The sequence below is a fragment of the Nyctibius grandis genome, chromosome 7, assembly GCF_013368605.1.
Source record: "Nyctibius grandis isolate bNycGra1 chromosome 7, bNycGra1.pri, whole genome shotgun sequence".
Lineage (NCBI taxonomy): Eukaryota > Metazoa > Chordata > Aves > Nyctibiiformes > Nyctibiidae > Nyctibius > Nyctibius grandis.
Genome location: NC_090664.1, coordinates 12145104 through 12170635, shown reverse-complemented (window position 1 = coordinate 12170635; position 25532 = coordinate 12145104). Strand labels below are relative to the sequence as shown.

Sequence of the window (25532 nt, the reverse complement as noted above, 5' to 3'; positions counted from 1 at the left end):
TTTACAGACAATAAAATGAAGCTTTACTCATGTTTTTAAATCCTCCAATAAAATGTTCCTAAATTCAATAAAAATATTGATTTTTCTGAAGATAAGTGTCAACAGTTATTGACAGTGAATAACAGAACAAGTTTTTTTCTAATGTACCTAGGCAGAGTTAGGCATGGGATGTGGGTGCTGAGAGCCTTAAAGCCACCTACGTGTGTGTGTGTACCTATATCTCATATTGCATCACATCTTACATATTTTTATACATATATATATTCTAAAATACATAAAACATGAAATTCCAGTGTAAATTATAAGATGCAACATTATTTGCAACAAACTAATTTGACTACCATGTTACAATCACTCAAAAAAGCAGGTGAAAACACTGCATTACCATTTTCCAAACGCTCATTAAAATGCATACCAGCATTTCCCCCCCTCTACAAAACTGATGTGTACATCACTACAGTGTAATTTGTGTTCCAAAGAACCAATACACAGGTTCAGCTCTTTGTGCCTACATTAACGTGCTGCAGGAGGCGAGGCGCTTTTGAACCACACCATTTACAGCTGCAGTTTGTGCCCCTGTTCTGTTCCCACCCGAGGTTCAGGAGCAGAACACGAACGCCTCTGCCCTTACCTAGATTCCAGCGGTCCTTGCTTCGCTATCGGCCTGATCTTTTTCCTGATAACAGGTAGTTTGCTCGTGTCAATCACTTTGGTTTCTCCATTGCTGTAAGTAAATTCCAGCGTCCCGTTCCATTCTCCCTGTGCTTTGCATACAATGGTGTTAGTGGGATTGTGTTTCACTTCGGCTGTAACCCTAATTCAAGACGGAAGAAAAAAAGACCACAGAAATAACTGGTATCATTTATCAGCACGTGAAAGCACTACCACAGCTGAGGCTACAAGCAGCTTTCTACACCTACAAAGAAATTTTTCAAGAAAAGCAGTGATGCTGTCTCAAAAAAAGAAAGACTCAACCCAAGAAAGTTCTGCTAACACAGCAATAGCTTTTGGATGACTTTCTCCCAAAGCACAGCAGTAACCCAACTTAAAACTCTGATACTCAGCTCTAGACCTGTTTACCTCATCAGCCTGAAAAACAACTCCTGACATTCATGTGACGTTTTCAGTACACGTTATTTTCACACCTGAACACGATGCTGTCAGATACCTATGCCAAAGGCTTCAGGTACCTTTATTTTCTTCTTTAGCTCTACAAGTTTATGTCTCAGCTGCTGAGAGGCAATGATTAAAGCTGCCTCGGTGGTCCAAGAACTGGTCTGAGTGTGAGCAAAATAGGTAGGACTGAAAAATCAAAACGCAGGGCCAAGTTTCGTGTGTGTGTATCTATGAACATGCACACATGTGCTTTAGCAAGCCATGTCAAGTAATCCATAAACTCAATTTTAAGTTTTTAAATGATTAAACTAATATAGCACAACCTTCCCCAATTTTCACTCACCAATTATTAATCTACACCTTTTAGAAAAACCCTGTCAGAAGAGCCCATGTTGATATTTGCCTGAACACAATATTGAAATGGTTGACCCACATATGGAAGAATAGTTAGACCAACTGAAATAAAAGAGAGGTAACCATGAAAAAGCACAGCCTTCTTATGGGCACTGCTACAGTCTGCAGCAGAACAAGAAAGGGGTCTGTGTACGTTAATGATTGGGTCATCAACTTGAGCATGGAAGAAAGACAGGAAGCTATCTTGCACAGTGCCTCTTCACACTCTTAATAAAGGGGAACCAAAGACACATAAATAATATTTTCATCATCTGGAATTTCAGTGCAGAAGTGGGAGTCCCCAGTAGGGAGCTACCACTATGGGCAGCGACACTTTCGCTTCTCTCCTCCTTACAGGACCTCCACCTAGAGCACCAACTCGTCTACAAGACGCAGAGAAGCAGCACCTGGTGTAGCAGAAATATTGCCTTTTCCACGTACATTTTTCTGATCCTGAACCTGCAGCAATTTTTACAAGCAACAAAGTGTGGAAGAATACATTCACTTCAGTTTAATAAGAGAAATAGATCCAATTCAGTTAAACAATATAAAATGTGTAACTGCAATAAACTGTGCTCTAAAGCTGTAAGTCATCTCAGACTCTAACAGGAAAAGAAGTTCAGATATCTGTCTATAAAATAATCTAACAGAGCAACTGAACAGATGCTCAAGGGTCTTTCCATTGAAACCCAGTAGCAGGTAAACAAGAATAAGACAGTAATTGCCGTACCTGTGGACCTTCCCTCCATAGAACGGCTTGGTGTGGAATGTGACCGTAGCAGAATAGCCCGTTCTGGCACAATTGATGTTGACTTTCCCTCCAAGCTCCACCCATGGGATGGTAAGTATCGAGCGAGCATAGGCACTAGGTAGGGTGAAAACATACTCTTCTTCATGTTCCATCAAGTGAAGAACACCTACGTATGAAAAGGTTGAAAGTGAAATGATAAAAGTTAACTGGTAAGACCTGACAGTCACTGACCAATTACTGTCATCAAAATGTATTTCCACAGAGAGCACAACGAGCAACTCGCCTTGAAGTAGGGTACTGTCTGCTAAGGAAAAAAGTGCCTGTGGAACAAATTTCTTCAAACAAACATTTTCAAAAGCACACAATTTGAATGTGTACCCTGGGGTCCTTCATGGTACCAAATGGCTTATCAGAAAATCTGACTGGATTACTTATCTTGTGTTACTGACAAGCAGTAACACTGCTAAAGCTTGAAAAAAAATAACATTTGCTTGCAAAAAGCCATACTGAATATTCAGATGCTCAGTGTCATATAATCTCTCTCCGGAAAAAATATGGGCATGGCCAAAGGACTCTTCAGTTCTCCGTTCAATCAGACATGACCAGGTCCTCTCCGCTACTTACTGATGCATTTGCTGGTGGGAACAAAAGGCTCTCTCTCAGTGTGCCTGGGTGCAACTAGGAAACACGCTTAAGGAAGCCACCTAGAAATTTCCTATAAGTTTGCTCTTTCATTTCCAAATGCCTGGTTTCCCACACAGCCTTTGCAAAAGCCTTGCATCATCAATGAGGGGCCACCAGGGCCACTGTTCTGTTACCACCAAGACCAATGTCACTACCATGCAAAGAAAATTACTGGCAATTCTATTTCATTCTGTAAAGGTTCCTCCACCCTCAGCACTATGGGATTGTAATGAAAAACAACAACACGCAGCAGCAGTAACTTTTCAAGATTATTTGGAACTACAAAGTTAGTTGCATGTCTGATCAGATCTTAGCTTCCCCTGGGGTTAAGGATTCAGCTCTATCCCCACATAGCTGTAGTTTCATCTTCAGTATGACAAAGAACAGGACATAAGACCAGGTAAAGAGCACCATAAACTTTGCACGAAGAATTAGGTCATGCCAAATATCTGTAGTATATTTTTGATTAGAGTTTTATACTCTTTTGTGTCCCGTTTAATAACTGCCTAAAGGCAAAAATTACAGCTTCAAAAATAATTTTTCACAACAAGGATAGAAAATAACCCATCAGAGCAAGCACTTAGAACCCAGAAATACTTGAAAAAAAATCAAGGAAATTATCTTGACATAGTAATAGTATCTGTTTAGAAACAAGATGAGCTTGAGCCCATCTGCCTTCACCCTGGGGCAGACAGGGGAAGAACACATTGGTAGCAGTATTGATTAGTTTGTTTATCTGTTTAGGGGAATAACGACACTAATTTTGCAAAGTGATCTGACATGTAATGATGAAAAAGCACTAAATAGGGACTGCCAACATAAAAATATGCCATTAATGCTGTATGAAAACAGAAACCTAAAAAAACATTCAAAAAGCAGAGAGCTCTAACAGAATCATCATCTTAAATATTGGCTCCAGTTAACAGAACTAAACGGAGGGACAGGAAGCTCTGCAGCTTGTCACTTCTGCCTTCCAAAACTGTTCCACAGGAAAACATCTTCTGCACAACGGACAGTTTTATGCAGTTGTTCCCGGGACTTCTGCAACCTCAGCCCGCCAGCAACGACACAGCCAGCGCTTCTACTCCAGCAAGTGACACAAATGAGCTGCAGAGTGCAAAAGCACAAACACAGAAAAGCAACGTCTTAAAAGGACCTTTAATCATTTTGCCTCAGCAAGTCACAAGTTCTTCATGTCGTGTGCTGAACCCTCACCAGCAGTGAACACCCAGGACACAGCTGGAACAGACACATTTTGCCTCAAGCTTCCTCAGCTCCATACCTGTAGGTAAAACCAAGCTGAACACACTGCAGGAAGGCTCGGCTACTCAACCCACCTGGGACACGCAGCCAGGAAGAACTTCTACTCAAAAAGATGATTCTGCTTATCAAACTCGTTAAATGGATGCTATAATAACATGAAATTAATAAAGAACAATCAAGAAGCCTTTTAACTAGATGATACTCAAAAAGGATTAAAGACAGCAATGGGTACTGATCAAATGCAAAGAAGAAACCTGACAGTCTGCAGTTGGGCATTTTCCATATAGAGAACTACAACAGGTTTTAGACTCAAGTCTGTCAGCCTTCCTTTCTCCTTCTCTTCCCATTTATTCTCTACCTTCTTCATTACAGTCACAGCCAACAGACATGTGGTAGCAACCAGCTGCATGAAATGGCCTGTGGTGCTACCCAGGACGTCACATTTCCCCAGTCTTGATGGTCTAAGCACAGACACAATCCTCACCCAAGTCAAAAAGCACAGTCTGCCTGAAAGCACGTGCTTCCAACATGCCAGTTTTGGGGGGTTTGTTGTTGTGAGGTTTTTGTGTTTGGGTTTTTTTTTTTTAAAAAAAGACAAATGGTCTAACAGCAGTACGGTGGGCAGGGGTGGTGCTCACTGCTGGGGCAGAACCTCACTGTATTTATGAACCACACCTTCACGTGAGCTCCTCCAGAGCCTCCTACTTCCCTGGGCCCAGCCACCCTCCTCTGACCATCACTGCATGTCTCCACGTGAGAGGAAACTGCCATAACACGATTTCCTTCTAGGTTAATGTAGGTTTGCTTTTAACTCTCTGATGGGATCGATAGCTTTTTTCCTCCTCGAGTGCGAGGGACGCAGAGCTCTAATGACCGCTGCTAAGCACACTGAAAAGTGAACGGCAAACAGCACCAGTGACCTTCAATGTAAATATTTAACCACCACAGCCGGTTAGATATTAAAAACTGAACCCTGCTCTCTTGGCAGCATTTTTAGCACTTGGTAATGTACTTTTAAAATTCCTTAAACACCTGAATAAATACATTTTTAATGAAGTGCTGTCTGACTTGAAATATGACTCCAGCTCAATAATTAGAATTTTCAAAAAAGAATACAGGGAAGATTTGAAATATCCACAACTTGATACTACTTTTAGTATTAATGTGACTGTTAGTTTTGCATTCCAGCATTTGCAGAGCCCACATGCAAAACCTCGTTTAACTGAAGCACCGGGAAGACTGTAGCTGCACCACCAAGTCTGAACTGAGACCCGTGCTCTCTTTGGGAAGAAGCAGCCAAAATGACAGAGAGAGTCAACATCTGTAACTGCTACCACAATTTGAATCCATGCCCTACCCTGACAAGTTTAAATCTTGAGAAATGAAAGGCAGACAAACTAAAATCTAACAGTTATCTTTCTTTAAAAGTGTTGTGTACTCTCAACATCTGCTTGTAAGTATCATTACATTGTCACTGACCTTTAAAAATACCTGCTGGAAAATATACAGGCTATTTTTCCTCCCTTGCTTCCCCACCGTAACAGATTATTCATTTTCAGTTTAAAAATGGCTATAAATAAATACACATGAAAAGCTGCAGAAGATTCTCCCATTTTCAGTAACATTTCCTCCCCTCACATCAAAGAATTATTTCAGAAACTGCAAATTCCTTTAAAAAAAAAAAATCTTAAGTATTTATAGGCAGCTATTATGCATGGAAGAATGCACCAGAGAAGTGCTCTGGGAGGAACAGTGAATATAATAATCTAGTTTATTAGAAAAAAATCCCCCAGAGAAGGGTGAATTTTTTATAAACAAGCGTGGAATTTTGAAATTCCTCCTTGAAATGTCCTCAACACCATTTACTCCTGCTTTTGACTAAGGCAACCTATTCACAGTCATGCTCCTTTCCACAACTCCTCAGCCTGCATTAAAGGAAGTGATGTTCGTGGCATATAATTCTCCCTGTTTGACTATTACATGTCCCTCACTGATGCTGCAGCTTTGTGAATTGATTTTCCAGTAACACATATTGACAAAATACCCAGAGGAGGCTCTGGATCAATAAGCTGCAGAAGAGGCATGTGAAGTTTATTGCTTCCCACTGATTGTATGGAGATCAATCTGAACAACAAATGGTACGTGGGACACAAATGGCCCAGGGCAGTTTCCTAATCTAACAGGCTCTTCACTCTGTCTGCATTATTCGTAACACGGCACAAACAGGCGTAAGTTACGTACAGGATGAACCCCACACGGGTGTAGTGCACCATCAGCTGCACGGGTTCACACGGGAAAATGTGAGATGCCAGAACCAGGCTCTTACCGTCTCATAAACGTTCCAGCAAGCTGCGCTGCACTGCTCATTTTCCAAAGACTGGAGCCATTTGCTACATTAAGTAATGAGTGCCATGCCATATGGAAACTGTTCTGAAACCACCAGGCGAAAAAATATTAATACAAAAATTAGCACTAGGGAAATATTTTGGTAGCTCCAGTTGCATGGAGCAGTCAATCTTTGGGACTGGTAAGTTAAAAAGTCACTAATGCCTCAGGAATAGAAATTATAGACCTGTACATCTATAAACACATACATATACATATATTTGAACAGAAAAAAAAATGAGAAAAAACATTCATCGCTTTCATTTAGACTCACCCTGGAAAGAGCACTGAACATCTTCCCTACCTATCAAATCTTTCCAAGGTTCATTTCAATTTAAAAAATAATTTTTGGAAGCCTATACCTCACTAGTTTTTAAAACATTTAAAGCAGCAGGAGTGAAAACACAAGACATAACTAGCCACTTGATAATACAGAGCAATCCACTTAAACGTACTTGATGCTCTCATCAAATTTAACCTGCGAATCAAAGGTGACACTTTTTGTTGGATTTTCCTGCTTTGAAACAAAACCCAAGAGCAGAAAAGGAACGCGCAGAGCCCACACCGAGGTGTGCTCACCACAGCCTTTTCCACTAAAGCATCCTTATCCCACAACCAGTATCCATTTGAAGATTCTTTGGACCACGTAAAAAGCATTAAATATTTACATTGACTCTCCCATCCCTTGCTAATTTAAATGTTAATATGATTCTATTCATTATGCCCTCTTCTTCTCCCTCACTCTCTCATTAGTACATAATGAACATTAACCAGGATTAGGGGCTGCACATGCAACATGAATTCCTTTATTTAAAATACTCTCTCTCTATTCAGCGTAGCTTTCTCATGAGGAAACTCAAGGCTGACTACTCTGAAGAATGGGGTTTTGTTACATAGCGAAGAAAAAATTGAGACATTTCATTAGCAAGCCAGATTTAGACCCCTCATAAGCACAGATGAAGGGCTAGCATATAAAACAGCTTCTCACACAGATTTCCAGCAGTGCCTTCCTACTCATTCTGCATCTCTGCAGGTGATACTTACTTTGAATCAACAAACAAAAATCACAGATAGGAAAAAAAAATACTCTTAGTCACTTTGAGGTGCAGCATACACTAGAATTGTACAATTAAGATACTGAGCTGTATGCCTTGTATAACAGGACCATGCTGTCCTCAAATCCCCTAATTCTTTCAATTCTTATAGAAGCCTTTGTACTTCCATGGCATCCTATTTCAGCGTATCCACCGCTGCTTCAACAACAAAGCGTACAAAGCAACATGCTCTATACAGCTAAGGACACTGTGACAAGTTAAAAAAATAAGCTTCAAAAGCGCCACAGAAACATTACCAGCATATTCCTTACACAATACAGGTCCAACAATTCGGTACTACTCTATTTCTGTAAATAGCCAACTGCAGTAGAAACAGCTTCACTGAATTGTTCGAAGGCCACACACAAAACTATTCAGTAGAGAGCAAAGTTTCAAAACAAATCACAGTTGTTTGTATTCAACACTAAGGTCACAACTAAGTTACAGGTCAAACAAAACTGTTCTGATAAATATCTGGACTAGAACAAGATGGTCACTCCCTACCACTGAATTATCCAAAACATTAATTGCAGCTCTCTAATACTCTGTTGGGAAGGAATTTTTTTTTTCCCTACCTACATCAAACAGTACTGAATGAATGCACAGTCTGATGAAACTACATTTGAATAATGAAACACCAGAATGATTTAAATGAAGTCTCAGAATGGACACAGGTATATTAGAGAGATCAAGGAAACTGCATTTCAAGTAGCATCATGCAGAATCCAAAATCCTTACTGATGTAACAAAAAGTCAAAGGCACCCACATGTACATAAGTAAACTTGAGCAACAGCCAGAAAAAGGAGCTGAATGCTCATAATGGAAAGAAAAAGAAGAGGAGAGGACAAGAAAAAAAAACTGATCAGGTTTTATCGTTAAGTCATTCAATGCACAGCTGTGAAAAAAGAAAGAAAACAAAAACCAGGGTTTCTATGCTTTGTGAGATGTCAGTTTGTCTCTTACCAAAAGCAGGATCAGCCATACTTCAATCATTCCTGAGGAACTTGCTTAATCTGGTTTTAACAGTTTAGAATAATAAGATACTAAAACCCTTCCAGCCAGTCTTGCTGTCAGAAAGCTTCTCCTAGCAGCTAACTTTAGTTTCTGCCTATCTTAACTACCTCTTCATATACCTTCTGACTAATAGCAGGTCTTTTCTTTAGCTACTCTTTGCTAGACTAACCCCATCTGAAACGCTGCAGTGCATAAAATGTCTTTAAATATAAAGAAAATTCTCCAAATTATATTTCACATTAAAAAATTATTAGGCTCTGCATTACCGGACAGGTAAATACAGGCACAGTTTTTCCACATTGTTAGTCCAGCGGCTACTTTTTCCTTGGTTCAGCAATCCATTCCCCACTACTCATGCTGACTTCAATCTAGTACAGAATTTATACTTATGCAGCCCATGAGAAAGAAACATCTGCAGTAGATTCTAATTTTTGCACAGCTTGACAGATCTACACACCAACTTTATTAGGAAGACTTCCCTGGGACTAAAATAAATTTTAAATTTTTTGAAGAAAGTGTAGTTTTGAGTGAAGAAACCACAAAGCAAATATTTTAAACCGAGGCTGTCAGGTTTAGGCTGGCTGTTTTCAGATGACAGAAAAGCTTCAGTGGTACAACTTCTTGCTGCCTATTGCCAGTCCTCAACACGCAACAGAAATGCTTAGGCTGCACTGGAATTTCTCCGTCACTTCCCAGAAATGCTGCCACCATAAAGCTGCAAGCTCCTCCACTGCTTTCACGAACAAAAAAAGACGAATGATAACTATAAATTGGTAGACCCAAGCTTCCTCCCAAAATGCCCATCATAAAGACAGCAGCAAACCTTGCAATAAAAGAGTTCACTATTGCAGGTGTTCCTCGAAGCCTGTCTCCACTCCTGGGACATCTCAAACCTTGCAATAAAAGAGTTCACCATTGCAGGTGTTCCCCAAAGCCTGTCTCCACTCCTGGGATATCTCCAGGATGATGAAAAAAAGGGAGGTAGGGGAGAACATATTCTCACAAATACACATTCAGCAATCCTTGGGGTAGGGAAGCGGTTAATTCCTAGACCCTTTCTCTCTCAAAACTGGGACACATCAAGACTTTGAAGTCTTAAATAATCACCACAATAGACACCCCCAGTCCCAGGGAACTGTGTGTGCTAGCAGCAAGAAATTTCCCTACTCCTACATAATCACAAGTGAATTTGTGTTTAATTGTATTTCCATTAAACAGCTCCCTTCACTGAGAAAAACGGTACTAGAAACAAATGTGTACCAGAAAAATGCAGCAAGTTAAACCAATGACTCCGACTGGCAGTAGTGCCACCAGGAGACAGACAGAAGGACCAATTTCCCTTCTGACACTCCCTTCCCAACTTCCTTAACTCCGTATTAAAAGCAAAATACTTAAATCAGAGGAAGAAGAAAACAGCAGTGCTGTTATAGACTTTAACTATCACAACAGTATCAAATCCAGCAGTAAGGAAGTTTCATGGCTCTTCTACAGAAAAGGGAATATATCGCCATCAGGAAAGAAGCTACTGTAGCCCTTTCTACTGTTTGAGTTTGTTCTTTAGTTCTAGCTAGCAGAAATAGCAGAATGTATCTGTATGTTTTCACCATAATTGTTTTGTTGTTATTAATAAGCAAAACCAAATCACTACATTTCCCACTCTACTTTTTTACTACCTTTAATATCATAGTATTTAAATAATAATGACAAAAAGAAGCATTTACTCTAAGTTGTCCTGGTACTTCTGAGACTACGGTCTAAAAACTAGTTAAGACAAAACACTAAAAACCATACACAGGAAATTACCCTCAAATGGCAATAGGGCCTGACTAAATTGCTTAGAAACATTAAATCATTACATTAGCAATCAGTAATGACACTGGTACTGGTGTGTTTATCAGTTCAGATCATCCATTTAGACTTCATTATGATTCCCTGTACTTCCGAGTTCATGTTGAGCAATGACTTATCACAAAGCAGACTCTATACATATGATACAGCAAATCACAATTTATATCTTGACTACATGACTTGCTATAAAGCTTGAGATAATACACTAACTTTGCAAACACTACAGAAACCATGATTCTTTGCAGAAACTATGAAAAAAGAACGTTAGGTTTAAGTAAAAACACGTTTTTTCCTATTGCTTTGTTCCAGTTGCGAAACTGTGTCCCACACCAAATCGCCTATTACTTTAAAAGTGAGCAAGACAAGTAAATATGTTTTTACAGAATATGCTGTCAGTAGCCACTTGCTACTGCAACTTAACATGTCTGTATTTCAGATATAATTAACAGTCTCACATAAATATAATCACACATTTACATATGTAATGTGCGTCTCTCATTCTGTCTGGACAGAAAAAAGTTATATGAACCCGACAGTTTTAATTCCAAACTTCACAAAAGCAAATAGCTACAGGTTCAAATGAAAGGTCAGAGGGAAAGCAAACAGGAACATAACTGGATTTCTGTTGTGTTGACACCCACAACATTAGCACAAAAAAAAAAAAACAAAATAAAAGCACATTTCTTACCTTCACCTACCATAGAAACACCTATTGACATGCCCATAAACTTGCTTTTGGTCCATACGTGAGCGTTCACGCACATTTTCTTCTCTTTGCATTCACAGTAAAAGCAAGATACCGGTGGATGATGGGATACTTGTTCAGCTACAAACCTCAGCTTGTAGCACGTGGACCGGTCCTGGCCAAACTCCTTGGTTGGGTCCTTAGAAACCGTGGAGGCACCGTTAGTTCTGAATGCTTTCACTTTATCTTTAGGCACATCCCATGAGCAGTGAAACGTTTCACCAATTATAGGGTTATAGGGCTTCTTGGCAACCGCTCCCTTTCGGCCTTCGTGAAAAGCTGTTAGATAATACTCCACAAAGCAGATAATTCTTTCCTCGGGAGTGGCTCCAGCTGCAATTGACAAAAACAGGTCTGGATGGGCCATGAAATTTGCATACATCTCCAGCAGGGATCTTTTCTCCAAAATAAATGTTGGAAGCACTACCTGTATGCAAAGCAGACAAAGGCAGATATGATTTCCCCATGATCACACTACCCCAGGGGAAGGGGGGGAGAACAGTTAAGACAGCTGCAATTCTGGCCCTGCCAAGTTTTGGGACAGCGTATTTTCCTCCCCTCCACCACTGCAATTTCATTTTCTTTGCAGTGTAAATAATGAGTGAAGGAAGAAGCAGTGGCCTTGATAGCCATGCAGGCTGCTTCCTATTTCATTATGATTCTCAACAGCGGCTCACACAACAGGGATCACAGAATCACAGAATGTTAGGGATTGGAAGGGACCTCGAAAGATCATCTAGTCCAATCCCCCTGCCGGAGCAGGATTGCCTAGACCATATCACACAGGAACGCGTCCAGGCAGGTTTTGAATGTCTCCAGAGAAGGAGACTCCGCAACCTCTCTGGGCAGCCTGTTCCAGTGTTCGGTCACCCTCACCGTAAAGAAGTTTTTCCTCATATTTATGTGGAACCTCCTGTGTTCCAGCTTGCACCCATTGCCCCTTGTCCTGTCAAGGGTTGTCACTGAGAAGAGCCTGGCTCCATCCTCATGACACTTCCCCGGAACAGGGATGGGCTGTTCCGCTCACGTCGAAATCTGCCTTTTCCTCTCCTCTCAGTTAACAAACCAACCATTGTTCTCCTTGTTTACATGACATAAAAACACACTTTCATCAAACATCAAGAAACCCAGCTAGTCATAACCCTCCAAAAATGGAGGGGCACACCCTCCCAAACCACTACAAGATGAGGATTTTATGTAAACATACACATCACCAACCTGGAAGTGGTGGAGAGTGTAAGGGGTACATCTACCCATCCCGTCAAACATCTGGGCTCCCAGTTTCACTCCTGGCCCCTGGACCACCCACTGCATACCCATTAGGTCCCTTCCAGCCTCTAACACACGAAGACAACTAGATCCAACCAAAACCAAATCTCAAGTTGTTTCCAAGGATAAAACCATGCCAATAACTCCTCCCAAGAGGCAGGAAACCACTCCAGGTTTGACTCCCTCTGCCCTACACTGCCATCGTATGTGTCATGTCCCCTCCTACCTCCCAAGTCAAATCCTTTGCCACCCCTATACTCTCCTGTCACCCCCAGGCACACAGCACATCCCCTCAGTTTCAGACCATACTGTAATACCGTGGTGGGCCCCTGCATGCCTTCACCTTAGTTCAGACAAGTGTAAACAAACAAAAACTGCACAAACTGTTACATTAACATCCTGGGACTAGAGAGGCTCCAGGGAGCCCAGAAAAAAATCTGTGTCTGAGCACTAGGCAGTCTGCCCCGGAGGGAGCCAGCCCTGAGTGATCTGGATAGTCTTGAGTGGCTCATCTAGCAACTCAGATGTTGCCAAAGTCACCCACAGAGGATTAACACTTTGTTAAAAGTTTTCAGTGAAACGTCCTGGAGTGCACTGCAAGACAGACAAGGGCTACAGGACCTAAAATAATTTATTTCTCTGCCTTCCTTCTCCCCCACACCCCCCACGCTCCAGGACCATCCCAGGGGAGCTCAGAGGTCGCTCCTGCATGACCAACAAGGAACTTCTGGCACACACAAATTTGTCTAGAATCAAAGTGGCTCAATGATGCCAGATGCAGACCAACAGCTGTCCTCTATTAAAGCAATTCTTCTGCTTTCCTCTTTAATTCTTCATTGCATTTACTTTTTCCCTTTCCCAAAAGCGAGGTTATTTACTGCAGGCAGGGAGCCACCATTCAAACATAAACACATTTGCTTTCCCCCCTGCTGCCCCAGCTTGCTATTCTAAGTTGAACCAAAACACAGTTCAGTCCTTTTGGATCCCATGGATAATGAAATAGAAGCTGTCAAACTTTTATTCATCATTTAGTTCTTTTCAAAGAAAACTTATAAACATGAAAAAAAATTCCAGTCACAACAGCTCAAACACAGTCTTAATACCTCCACAGTTAATCCAACATACCACAACTGCAAAAAAAGAGATCACCACTCCACATTTGGTAACATACATGCTCACTCTCTCTCTCCTTCTGTATGTTATTTACACACATACGGTCTTTCGTAGGCTAATAAATTTTTACAAGTTTAGATATAAATTAAGCAGAGTTCCATCTGTAATACTACTCCTAATCTACTCTGTAAGCCTCGAGGACTCTACATGGTCTCTGTTACCAACCTAATGAGGCCTCAAAAGATGCAGGACCTTAATTTTACACCATGCGTGGCAAACTACTGAGTGCTAAACACAGCCTACAGTCCCCGTGGTGGTGTGATAGCAAGGGGCTGAGGAGATTGGTTTTTAAAAGTGAAATCCAAAACTTTGGAGGACAGAGTGGAAAGGGAGCAGATTTTCTTACAGTATTTTGAGCTCTTTAAACAACTCCATCCTACTTGCAACATTCTCATTCTGACCAAATATTCATTATCCGGTACGATATTAAAAAAAATGCAATTCAGCATTAGTGAACCTCAATATAGGATCTCATTTTAATATAAATTGTACACTCAAAGAGCAGGTTATCAAGGAGGAAACTGACAGCAAAACACAGAAAAAAGCCATGCATCACTTGTGTCTAGAAATACTAGTAGTGACCATCACGAGTTCACCGCACGGACTTGAAAGGGCAAAGAAACTCGTTTGAATAAACAGCACTCTGCATCCCATTATGTCCAGGTCTCTCTCTAAAAATAGTGACCTTTATTAGCATAAATGGAGAAGAAAACTACAGACCATACTTAAGATGATGCAAATTTTATGGTATAACATTAAGACTGCTGTGGTTTCATCCTGTTGACTTGATCATCTAGTCCTCATATCTACTCTCACAAGTACTAGCTGTATGCTTCGCAGCTACATACTTAATACAGCTACACCAACACAGCCACTAAATGAGATAATATGAGTCCCTGGACTCCTATTATTCAGTTTCAAGAATTAATTTAAAATCTCAATAAAGCTTGAACTCCAGCTCAAAAGATGTTGCTTTAAAAGCCCAACTAAAATGGACACTACATCCTTAACTGTAGTAGGAAAGGATCCCCTGCAAAATGCAGAATAACTGAATTGTTTCCACAGAAGAAGGCAGAACTACATATGAAAAATATTTGAGTTTTAAAGCTTATACTACTACAAAATATGCCTAGAAAACATTGCCTTTTACTAAATAATCTCATAGCCTCAAAGTTTCAATATGCAACACCACCACACACTAACATTGAAAAAAAACAAAAATCACACCAGTCAATTTTTTTTTAATCGGCTCTATCTTAATTTCTGCAGAAATAAGCAAAATAGAAATAAACAAATTTGGAAGCACACAGCATTCTTCTTGCAAGTGTTGGACTGTCAGGCACTTGTGCTAGTACTCCAGCTTCCAAAAGAACGAGGTTTTCAACTCTTCTGCGGCCAAACAGAATGACCTACGTTCTTTATATTGGTTTTTAACTAGAACTTTTTTTGTAATTGCACAAAAAGTCAAAACTGCCTAATATTTTCCTCTGAGAAAAAGCTGGCATGACAACCAAATGGACAAAAGAATCTCTCCAGAACAAATGCCAAGTTGCTGAAGTCTGAACCAAAAAATCTCCTGATTGCATTCTAAAATGTTAGAATAATCTCTGTTCTTATTCTTTCTCAGGCTTCATGTGAAAAGGAAGCAGTTTAGCAGACATTCTTCCATTTTCATTGACGTTTAAAAGAGGATATTGGTTCAAAGCTTGATCATAATCTCCTAGGTTTGAATTCGCCTATACTTAATTAGATCTGATTGCAACTGAGAAAAAAAGCATGACTTCTGAAGAACAGAGATATTTATCCCCGCTGCTATTTACTGTGAGGCAAAACATGGGGGCCAGCACCATTCTCTACTTTTTTCAGAAATCTGACCAAGGAACCCCATGCTGAGATGTCCTCCTCTTAGAGCTATTACAGCTTTCCACTGTCATCTGTGTCGCTGTGGGAACAAAACAGGCTATTTTCATCCCACTTATATTTTAAAATTACAAAGTAAAAGTATATTGACAAGCAAATTAAAAATTTACAACATTGTGAACACACTACGATGTTAATTTACAACAGGTTGATATTCTGCAGAATTACTGGCAGCCCTTTTACACAGAATGGCAGCCCTTTATTTTTAGCACATAGTAACTGCGTAGGGAAGGTGAGGGAATGCGGGGAAGCGATCACCCATCTGTACAAATTGTTAGCATTAATTTCAATCCATTAGATGCCATTTGCCAACACATTTATCACTGCCAACAGTGATTTTTGGTGCTATTTTTCATTTTTTAAAAGTCCAAAGAACAAACAATTTAGAAACTTATCTTTTTCCCAGCAATCCCAATTTTAAATGAGGTTTAAAGTCCTAGCCCAGTCCAAGGCATCAGTTTTGTACTATGTTCTGCTGCTGCAGAACTGCTCTCCCACCCTACTCTCTCTAGCAGCTACTGAAGTCTGTTTGGCCACCACAGAGCCCAGCCTGTTCTAGCAAACCCCCATGCAGATTTAATACTTCATTGCAGGTGTTTTCCTTCACAGTAGATTTTTTCTCCTCATTAAAAGGCATGGCAGCATGCCACATTTCAAAAGTGAAGCACCTCTGCAACATTAACTGTGGCTATCATCACTGTGGGACGTTCACGTCAGCGCAGGCAAGGCCAACACTAACATAAGCAAGCACCCCGTAGGAAAAGGAAAAGATGCTGTTTCCTCTGATATGGTACATGATTATGCATCCAGAACCAAAAGCCACCAAGGCCTCAGAAGAGCTGTTTGTTCATGTGTGTATCGTGTTGCAATCCACAGCTCACAAAATGAACCAAAGAAACAACCCTAGGGAAGGTGGCACAGGAAAATGGAAACATATAAACATGATATTAGCAACTACTGTGCCACAACCACTTCCAGCAGAAGCTGACTAGCGTCAAGGCTATCAGAAATCTGACTTTCAGAGGAATAATGAAAAATGAGAAGAGGTACAGCCAACAAACCAAGCTTTATCGTCACACATCTGTGGCCCTAAGGGCCTCATGTCAGGAAGCAAAGTTAATAAAAAGGCAGCCAGCTGTCTTGTAATTTTTTTATTATTCCTCAAAACAGTCAGAGTAGTGATGTGCACATGTGGCATGTCTTATCATCTGTGTCTATTCGTCATCACACAGACTGGAGAGAAATCTAACTCTGCCATATGCCTGTTCCTCTTTTCAGACTGTGGGTATTATATACACACATTCATGCATGCTAATATTGTGCTGTACTATAGATCTGATAATATTTATCACTATCCTCGAAAGCTGTGCTCTAAGAACACTATGTAAGAAATAGGTTATCATATATATTTACCCTCCTACTTTTCTTGTAAGTCTCTACATTTATCCTATTTACAGGAATTTCTCTTATTTACATTAACTGTGTGTCTTTGGTTTTTGCCTCCTCTACCATGACAGAAGATGACACTGGAAATTAGGGAATAAAAAATCTTGTTCATTACCAAAGAGAAAATGTTTTGAAGACACAAGAACAACAGATAAGGAATCTTAGTCTAGTTTAAACATTATGGACTGAGAGAGCTTTAGCAAACCAACACAGAAAAGAGGAAGAGCTATGAAAAACTGAGAAATGTAGGAAAAAAAAAACAAAATTAACCGTACGTAACCCCAGACATACTAAGAAGTGACAGGTATAAATTATTCACAAATTAAATGATGAAACTTTTGTTCTATTTAGAACAAAACATTAATTTCGGTGCAGCTCTTCAATATCTATCTTTAGCAACAGATCACAGGATTGCTCAGTCTTAAAAATATAAGTATTTTAAAATACTATCAATTGTTCCAGAGGAAGCAGAAAAGACTATATTGAGAAAGCCTCATTTTGTAAGAAAGTGATAGTAAAAATAGATTTTGATCAGTACGTAAGATCAAAAAGAAAGCAGATGAACTCTTCAGAGTATCAAAATGACCATGAGAAGAATCTCCTGCACAGCCACCTCAGGCGCAAATGTAATTCTCTTGTCATTACAAACTTTTTTTATTTTGTGGAGGGAGTAAGTCATAATAAGCTCTTCTTATTTGTGGGAAGCGGGTTACAGATGTTTTATTTGCCCTTTTTTTTTTTTTTAAGTAGAAAACTTTTGTGGAAGGAAAGGGTATTCCATACCTTTACAAAAATCCACTTGATCATTAAGTCCCATGAGAAGATTACTAAGTCCCTGGAATGTAGGGCTATTCAAAGAAAGGCATTCCCTGCTTCCAGAACATCTACCTCATTTCCAAAACTCTAAGGACTTATCAGAAATCTCTCAGACACCATTACTTCTCTGATCATATCAGTATGGATAAGCTCATAAAAATACTGGTTCCAGGACCAGAAGGATGCACAGAAGGTTAAACTGGTGAGCTGCTTAGCACAGACAAGAACAGTGATACACTGAAGACTAATTTCTTTACCATTATGGTTTTTTTGAAGTTGCCAAGTAATTAAATGGAATCCAATCCACAAAGCAGTAACTTGAGCACTATCTCCTTCATCCATAAAAGTGACATTATGGTTCTTCAAACACTCAGTGCACCCTGACTTAACATACATGTGGGATACATACAAAACATATGGTTGCTTTGAAAGACTTATAAAAAAAAAAATAAGGAAGAGTTTCAGAGGTTTTTTCATCTTCTTTTCTCTTTCCGTTTCCCCTGAACCTGTCCCCCCATCCCTAAAATATCTGATGTGGTCACGACATGGGAAAGCCTGCCTAGCAGGAGACAGCACTCCATAGCTCTCTGGAACCACACCTTTGAAAAGGCAAACTTCATTGTCCACAGGGGTAAAACATGCTCACATGAATCGCATGCATGCACATGCACACACACACAGAACGATGAGAAGAAGAAAAAAGAATGAACAACTATAAAAGAGATACCGTGTCCGTACCCTGGTAAGGTCCATGCCAAGTTTGAGCTGAGAGATGAGATGGAGAATTACGCTACGTTGATCATCCATGACTCCTAAATCCTCCTCTTCATTATCTTCAGTATCTGTCACTTCATCTTCAACTAGGATCAACTCAGAAGCTGAATGCTGAAATGAAAAGAAACGTCACCATCTGGACAGAAAGATACAGTATGGTTTTTTAAACTACATGTGTTTAAAAATGGAGCTGTCTCAGCAGAACCAAAGACAGCCTCTGTTAAAACCAAGAAAAGATATAAATTTAAAATAAAAATATTCAGTGGTGGGTTTACAGAGCATTTTGATCCTATCCTCAGAACAAGAGTAGTAAGTATCAGATGCTAATTTACATCTTATCTTCTTGTATTTATGTTGCAGTGATGCCAGACAAAAATCACAACATATTAAAGTAACAGGTCTTCTATTTATTAAATAGAAGTACACAGTTGAAAATGAGTCTTCAACAGTTTGTTTCATAAATCTCTCCAGTTAATATTCATATTTCACACCTAGATGTTGCATGACCTGATTTCACACTATTTTTCTCCTTTCCTCTATCCAAGTTATAGATCTAAGAAAATCAAGACTATTAACGGAAGGAGATAAAAAGATGACTATAATTAAAGTACACACCCTCTGGAAAAAAAAGCAAAGACATTAGATTTTGGGAGGTAAAACAAGGCCATGAGTCTTTATGACATTTGCAACATTACGCTGCTTCACAGCACAATAATGCCAATACTGCCCAGTTTCCAGATATACTTGCTGAAGATCAAGAGAGAGACATCACGCCATCTCCTTTCAAGAGGAACTTTACAGCAGAAAGGGATAATGATTTGTGATACTTTATTTCCCCTCAGGGTTTACAATATATTACTAACAATAATCCAGACAAGGGGTAGTTATTTTGTTCAGTCCATTGAAACCGCTCTGCAAGCCTTCCAGATATATATCCAGGTAAGTTTTTTGTACTTTAAAAAAAAAGTTGGGTTATATAGCTGAAAAATTTACAGCCCAGCATTTCATTATTCCCCAAGGTTTTTATGCTGTGAGACGACACTACCTGCAGAAGTTAGCATTCCTTCACACTAAATAGCATTTTTGCAGGAACAGTTAGTTCATTACATAAAATGAAAAATTTTTCATCTCACTGTGAAAGTCTTTGCAACTGAAAAGTTTCATTAAAACCAGCTGATATTCAGAATTAGGTTTCAAAGAAATATTTCTGAATGATCACATTGGAGACCCCGCAGGTGAACAGCAGCTTGTATAAGGAGAGTGTCTCTGAAATTCAGTTATGACAGATGTTTCCAAGATTTAAATGAAGTGTTTTCTCTTTCTCCCTTTTCTTTTTTTTTTTTTTTTATTAAATTAAATAAATGTTTAGGTAGCTATTCCCAAAAGAATAGCTATTTGGTGAAATACAGGGACATTTGAAAGACACTTCAGAATTACTGTATTTAGAAAGTAGAATATGTAGATTACATAAAACAGAATCTGGTGAGCTGTAACCTCAACAGCTTGAAGCTTTTCAAAAGGACAAAATCCACACTTTCTTCTTCCCACTCCCTCAGAAAATAAAAGAACAATAAGCCTTTCCCTCCCAAAATGCACAGCATTATTACCCAACTGACGCCTTACTGCCAAGTTCAATTAACATAAAACCTGACAACCTCATACAAAATTATCAGTCAGGGAGACATAAAGCACCAAAGCCTGGCTCAGTTGTACAGGCTAAGATTCATTTGGAGGGAGCGTGGAAAAAGCAGTATCAGAACTTACAGTAGCTGCTTCCACAGGAGGTTTCCCTTTGATCCAGCTTGACCTCATTGAGAGCACTCAGCTACCAAATAAGCACTGCTGCTTCTGCTACTGCCATGAACGGAGCCTGCGGCAAACGAGCTCCAGCAGGAATTAACAGCGCTAGAAAAAAAGCAAGGGAACCTCCCCCCTCTTCACTCCCATCCCCTTTTTTTTTTTTCATTTTTTTTTGGCTATCCGACAGGTTGGAGAGTGTGTGCAGGATGTCAATATGCTCCTTGCGTTTCTAGTCACGTGTCATTGAGATCAGTGAGCTTAACTGCACACAGCTCCAACTGGGAAATGGTGCTGCTGTTTCCCCAAGGATATCCTGGTGGGCTGTCCTCCAGCTGGGGGGCAGGAGGAGTGCGCGTGAGCGTGCAGGAGTGCAAGAGAAAGGGGGAGAGAACACAACAGCAGGTAACAAACTTTCAAGTGAACATGTAACAGCTGCATAACCTTTAGTCGTTAATAGCATCAGAAAATAAACAAATTACACATCCACAAGTTCACAGACTAAATCATGTATTAAGAATCTTCTCTTACTCCCGAAGCTTGCACATTCAGCCAGGGACAAAAACCCTTCTTTCTTTCCTGCTAAAATAGAAGGGCGTGGAAAACCTAATACCTAAGCGTTACTAACAAAACAGCAACTGCCTCTAGTTGCTACTCTACAAAACGCGCACGGTGAGGGCAAGCAACCCTATAAACAGTTTAGGGGCTCAGGAAAGTAGTGTTTGCATTGATTTAAATGACAGACTTTCTGCTCATCAGGGAGGATAAGTACAATGTAACACTAGGATCAAGCACCTTTAATGACCATTCTGCAATAAGGACTACAATTTTAATTATCTTAACTATCCCCTATTTTAAGAACATGTGCAAGGGCACCAAAAATCCCACAACTCTAATAGTAGAGTTATCAACATACTAGTGACCTTCAGTGCATGTAGAACGACATGTAATCTGCACCTTTTCTCACTTTCCAAGAAAATAAGAACTTAAGTAGCAGTTTACAATTTATGTCACAGGAATTGAACACCAGTCATCTTCAGTAAGCAGTATCTCCTTTGTATTTTCCTCTCTTCTCATTAGCTGTTCTAGGTAATTACTGAATTACTTTTTAAGAGCACAGAAAATAGACATTTATTTTTTAAGTAATGCATATTTTCTTTAAAAAAAAAAAAGCAACCATGTAAGCACAACATAGGATGTGTGGACATAGAGCCACAAAACACAAAGCTACTGTATCTTTAAAGGGTCATAAAAGTCCAGTCAGGTTTTTAACTCTTTTTCTTTCCACAGAAATAGTATGCAGTTTAGTAGTAACCAATGTGTAAGCATGCAGAAGCATGTAAAAGATTACACTGAGTGATTATCCTTTAATGGCAGCTTTCCATGAAATATAACTGCAAAGCTGAACCAGGAAAGCAGCGATTTGCTCCGCTCCCGTGTGGTCAGAGCATAACGTAAAAGCTATTGAGCTGTGGGCAGCTCAGCCTGGGAATGAACAGCAGAGCTAGGCTTGGGTGCTAACCCTGAGAATCAAATACTGAACCAGTTACAAACAAGCACCAAAAAGGGGCTTACATTTAAAATCATTTTAATCAAAATGAGTTCCCAACACTGGGCTGAAGCACCAGGATTTTTCAGGAAAATCTGAACGTAAAACAAGGGATCATTTCTAGAAATCCCATGAATGGATTCACTTCAAAGTTTAAAGGCTGAAGACATAAAAACACATGCTGGTAGAGATCTGTTTTGAACAGGTCACTTCATTAGAACTGAGATTGATTAATTTAGAGAGGTCATCTGCTGGGTTACAAAGCGGATGTTCTAGTCAGCAGTATTCATCAGAAAACATGCTGATTCTTTTTTAGCAGATGAAACCTATAAGGGAAAGAAAGTGTTTCTGAAGGAAACATACTGCGTTTTAAAAAAAAGTCTTCAGGAAAAAGACACTTCGACAAGCCTGGGACAGAACCACAGAGTTAAAAGCTACGTTTCTGTCAAAGGGCAAACCTGCCTCTGCTCTTCCAAAGCCTCTTCCACAAGTTAATTTTTTAAATCAACTGCTATGCTGAAAATTAATTTTTAGATAACCAGTTCAGTCATAAGGCTCAGAGCTTGGTTTTCCAACATACTTCACAAACCATATCATGCAACAGTACTGCCAAGCATGACGTGTATCTCATCTTATTTATTTGTTGTGGGGGGAAGAGAAAGGAATATACAGAATCACAGTGTCATTTAGGTTGGAATGGACCTCTTGAGATCATCTTGTCCCGCTCCCTGCTCAAACAGGGACACCTGGAACCAGTTGCCGAGGACAGAGTCCAGCTAGCTTTTTAATATCTCCAAGGATGGAGGCTCCACAACCTCTCTGGACAACCTGTGCAAGTGTTTGACTATCTTCACAGAAGAAAAAGCATTTTCTGATCTTCAGATTGACTTTCATGTGCCTGTTGCCTCTTGTCCTGTCACTGGGCACTACTGAGAGGATTCTGTCTTTCTCCTCTTCACTCCCTCCCATCAGGTATTTATATATATTGATACGATCCTCCTGAGCCTTCTCTTCTCCAGGCTGAACAGTCCCAGCTCTCTCAGCCTCTCCTCATGTGAAGGATGCTCCAAAACCTTCCTCATCTTTGTGGACCTGTGCTGGGCTCACCCCAGTAAGTCCATGTCTCTCTTGCACTGGGGAGCCCAGAACTGCACACAGCACTGCAGATGTGGCTTCACCTGTGCCAAGTAGAGGGGGGAAGGATCTCGACCCACTGACAACAGTCTTCCTAATGCAGCCCAGGATGCTGTTGGTCGCCTTTGCCATGAGGATGCATTGCCGTCTTGGGGTCAACTTGTTGTCCAACAAGATCCCAAGGTCCTCTCTGCAGAACTGCTTTCCAGCCAGCTGGCCTCCAGCCTGTACTGGTGCAGGGTCTTACCCTCAGATATCCCCAGGTGCAGGGCTCTGTATTTGCCTGTGTTGAACTTGATGACATTCCTCTCTGTCCAGCCTGTCAAGGTCCCCCTCCATGACAGCACAACCCTCTGGCTCATCAGTCACTCCAAGTTTTTTTATCATCTACAAACTTGCTGAGGGTGCACTCTGCCTCATCGTCCAGGTCATTAATGAAGATGTTGAACTGTACTGGCCCCAGTATTGACCCCTGGGGTACACCACTAGTGACTGGCCTCCAACTGGACTTTGTACCACTGATCACAACCCTCTGGGCCTGGCCATTGAGACAATTTTTAATCCACCTCACTGCCCACTTATCTAATCCACACTCTGTCATCTTGTCTATGAGGATGTTATGGAAGACAGAGTCAAAAACCTTACCAAGGTCAAAGCAAACAACATCCACTGCTCTCCCCACATGCACCAAGCTCGTCACTTCATTGTAGAGAGCTATCATGCTGGTTAAGCATGATTCCCCTGCGTAAATCCACGCTGACTACTCCCGATCACCTTCTTGTCCTTCACGTGTTTGGAAATGTTTTCCAGGGTTAGCTGCTCTACCACCTTCCCAGGGACTGAGGAGATGCTGCAGCTCCCCAGATGTTACCAGAACATCCCCAGATGTTCCTTCTTGCCCTTCTTGAAGATAGAAGTGACATTTGCTTTCTTCCAGTCTTCACAAACCTCTCCCAAACACCTTGACCCTTTAAAGACAATAGATGGTGGCCTTGCAATGACTTTGGCCAGCTCTCATAGGTGCATCCCATCAGGCTCCATGGAGTTATGTATGTGCAGCTTAAATGCTGCCTAACCTATTCCTCCTCCACCAAGGGTAAGTTTTCCTCCAGACTTTCCCTCTGATCTCAGAGGTCTGGGATTCCTGAAGGCTGATGTCACCAGTAAAGACTGAGGCAAAGAAGGCATTGTGTAACTGAGCCTTTTCTCCATCATAGTAATAAGCAGAGACCACATGTATCCTGACAGGGACACACTGAGGACTTGTATAGGACTCATGAGGCAATTCTTCATACAATTACACCAAATTATTCTAAGAACTTTCAGTGAAGTTTTTATGAAGTACAAAAAGGACTGTAGTCAGAAGCAAGAGGGATGAATCTTAGGAACTTAAAACATCCAGATAAAAAGACATCATTTAATAATATTCCAAGGGAAGTAGTCCTTAAGTCTTTCTACATTAAAAAAAATTGCAAAAGATACTAAAAAAAAACACTGTATGAAACATTTCTGCATTGAGAGAAAGGTGGAATAAGTTACTTGCAGGGCTTGTTCAGAAGCAATACTAAACAGAATTAGCATTTTCAGACTAGGTAAGGATTACCATATGTCCTGTAGAGACATCTAATTGCAATTAGTTCTACTAGTGCACATAAAAGTCAAAGGCCTCCTTTGGATTTTCAGATTCCCTTCATTAATGATATAGGTTTGCAAGCATCATTTACACTTACACTTGTGTAACTCGAGAGCTTGCAAACAGGTTTTCTGTGGGTGTAAGATTAATTATAACTCTGTAAGGTCAGAGAGCTTTAGCACATTTACACTAATGTGACAAATTGGCTCCATAAGATTTTCACCAGTCTCAATACCTGAACTAGAATTGTCTTTCTAAGGCAGATATAGTAAGAACACCCCAAAAGCAGGAATAAATAATGAGCTGTTGGCTTCTTGCAGGGCTTGTCACTGTATCAGAATCGACAAAACCGCACTAATTTGCATTTGTCACTTGTCTTCTCTTCTTCCAGCACGTACACCTTCAAAATATTTAATTGCATTTACTACCAGCTGTGGCATGCACCTGACTGAAGAATATGCAAGTTTCCTGCACCCATCCCTCATTAGCAGTGATCTGAATCTCAAATGTAGCTTGGCCAATAAGTTGTACTTACTGAACTATTTTACATACAGACTAGCATATTGGCATGCTGTGAAAGGAGGAGTAATTCCCATATAGAAAATTGACATGAATATAATAGAAGTGAAATAGAAAATTTCAGTCTACTTCAACCTAAATCCTGAAACAAAACAAAAACTCAAACACATTTACTTCAAGTCCACTGTAACCATGCACTTCTCTAACT

At 40.2% G+C, this 25532-nt stretch overlaps 1 protein-coding gene across 1 annotated transcript in view; it reads right to left on the bottom strand.

Moving 5' to 3' along the window:
- The window catches only part of OSBPL10 (oxysterol binding protein like 10), a 124590-nt gene that overhangs the window by 5107 nt on the left and 93951 nt on the right, over nucleotides 1-25532 (bottom strand). Inside the window, exons 7-10 of the mRNA XM_068405158.1 lie at nucleotides 18657-18803; nucleotides 11238-11721; nucleotides 2240-2426; nucleotides 632-814 (exon numbers count right to left, since the gene is read on the bottom strand). Of these exons, the coding sequence (XP_068261259.1) occupies nucleotides 632-814; nucleotides 2240-2426; nucleotides 11238-11721; nucleotides 18657-18803 (1001 nt within the window). The remainder of the gene's footprint in view (nucleotides 1-631; nucleotides 815-2239; nucleotides 2427-11237; nucleotides 11722-18656; nucleotides 18804-25532) is intronic.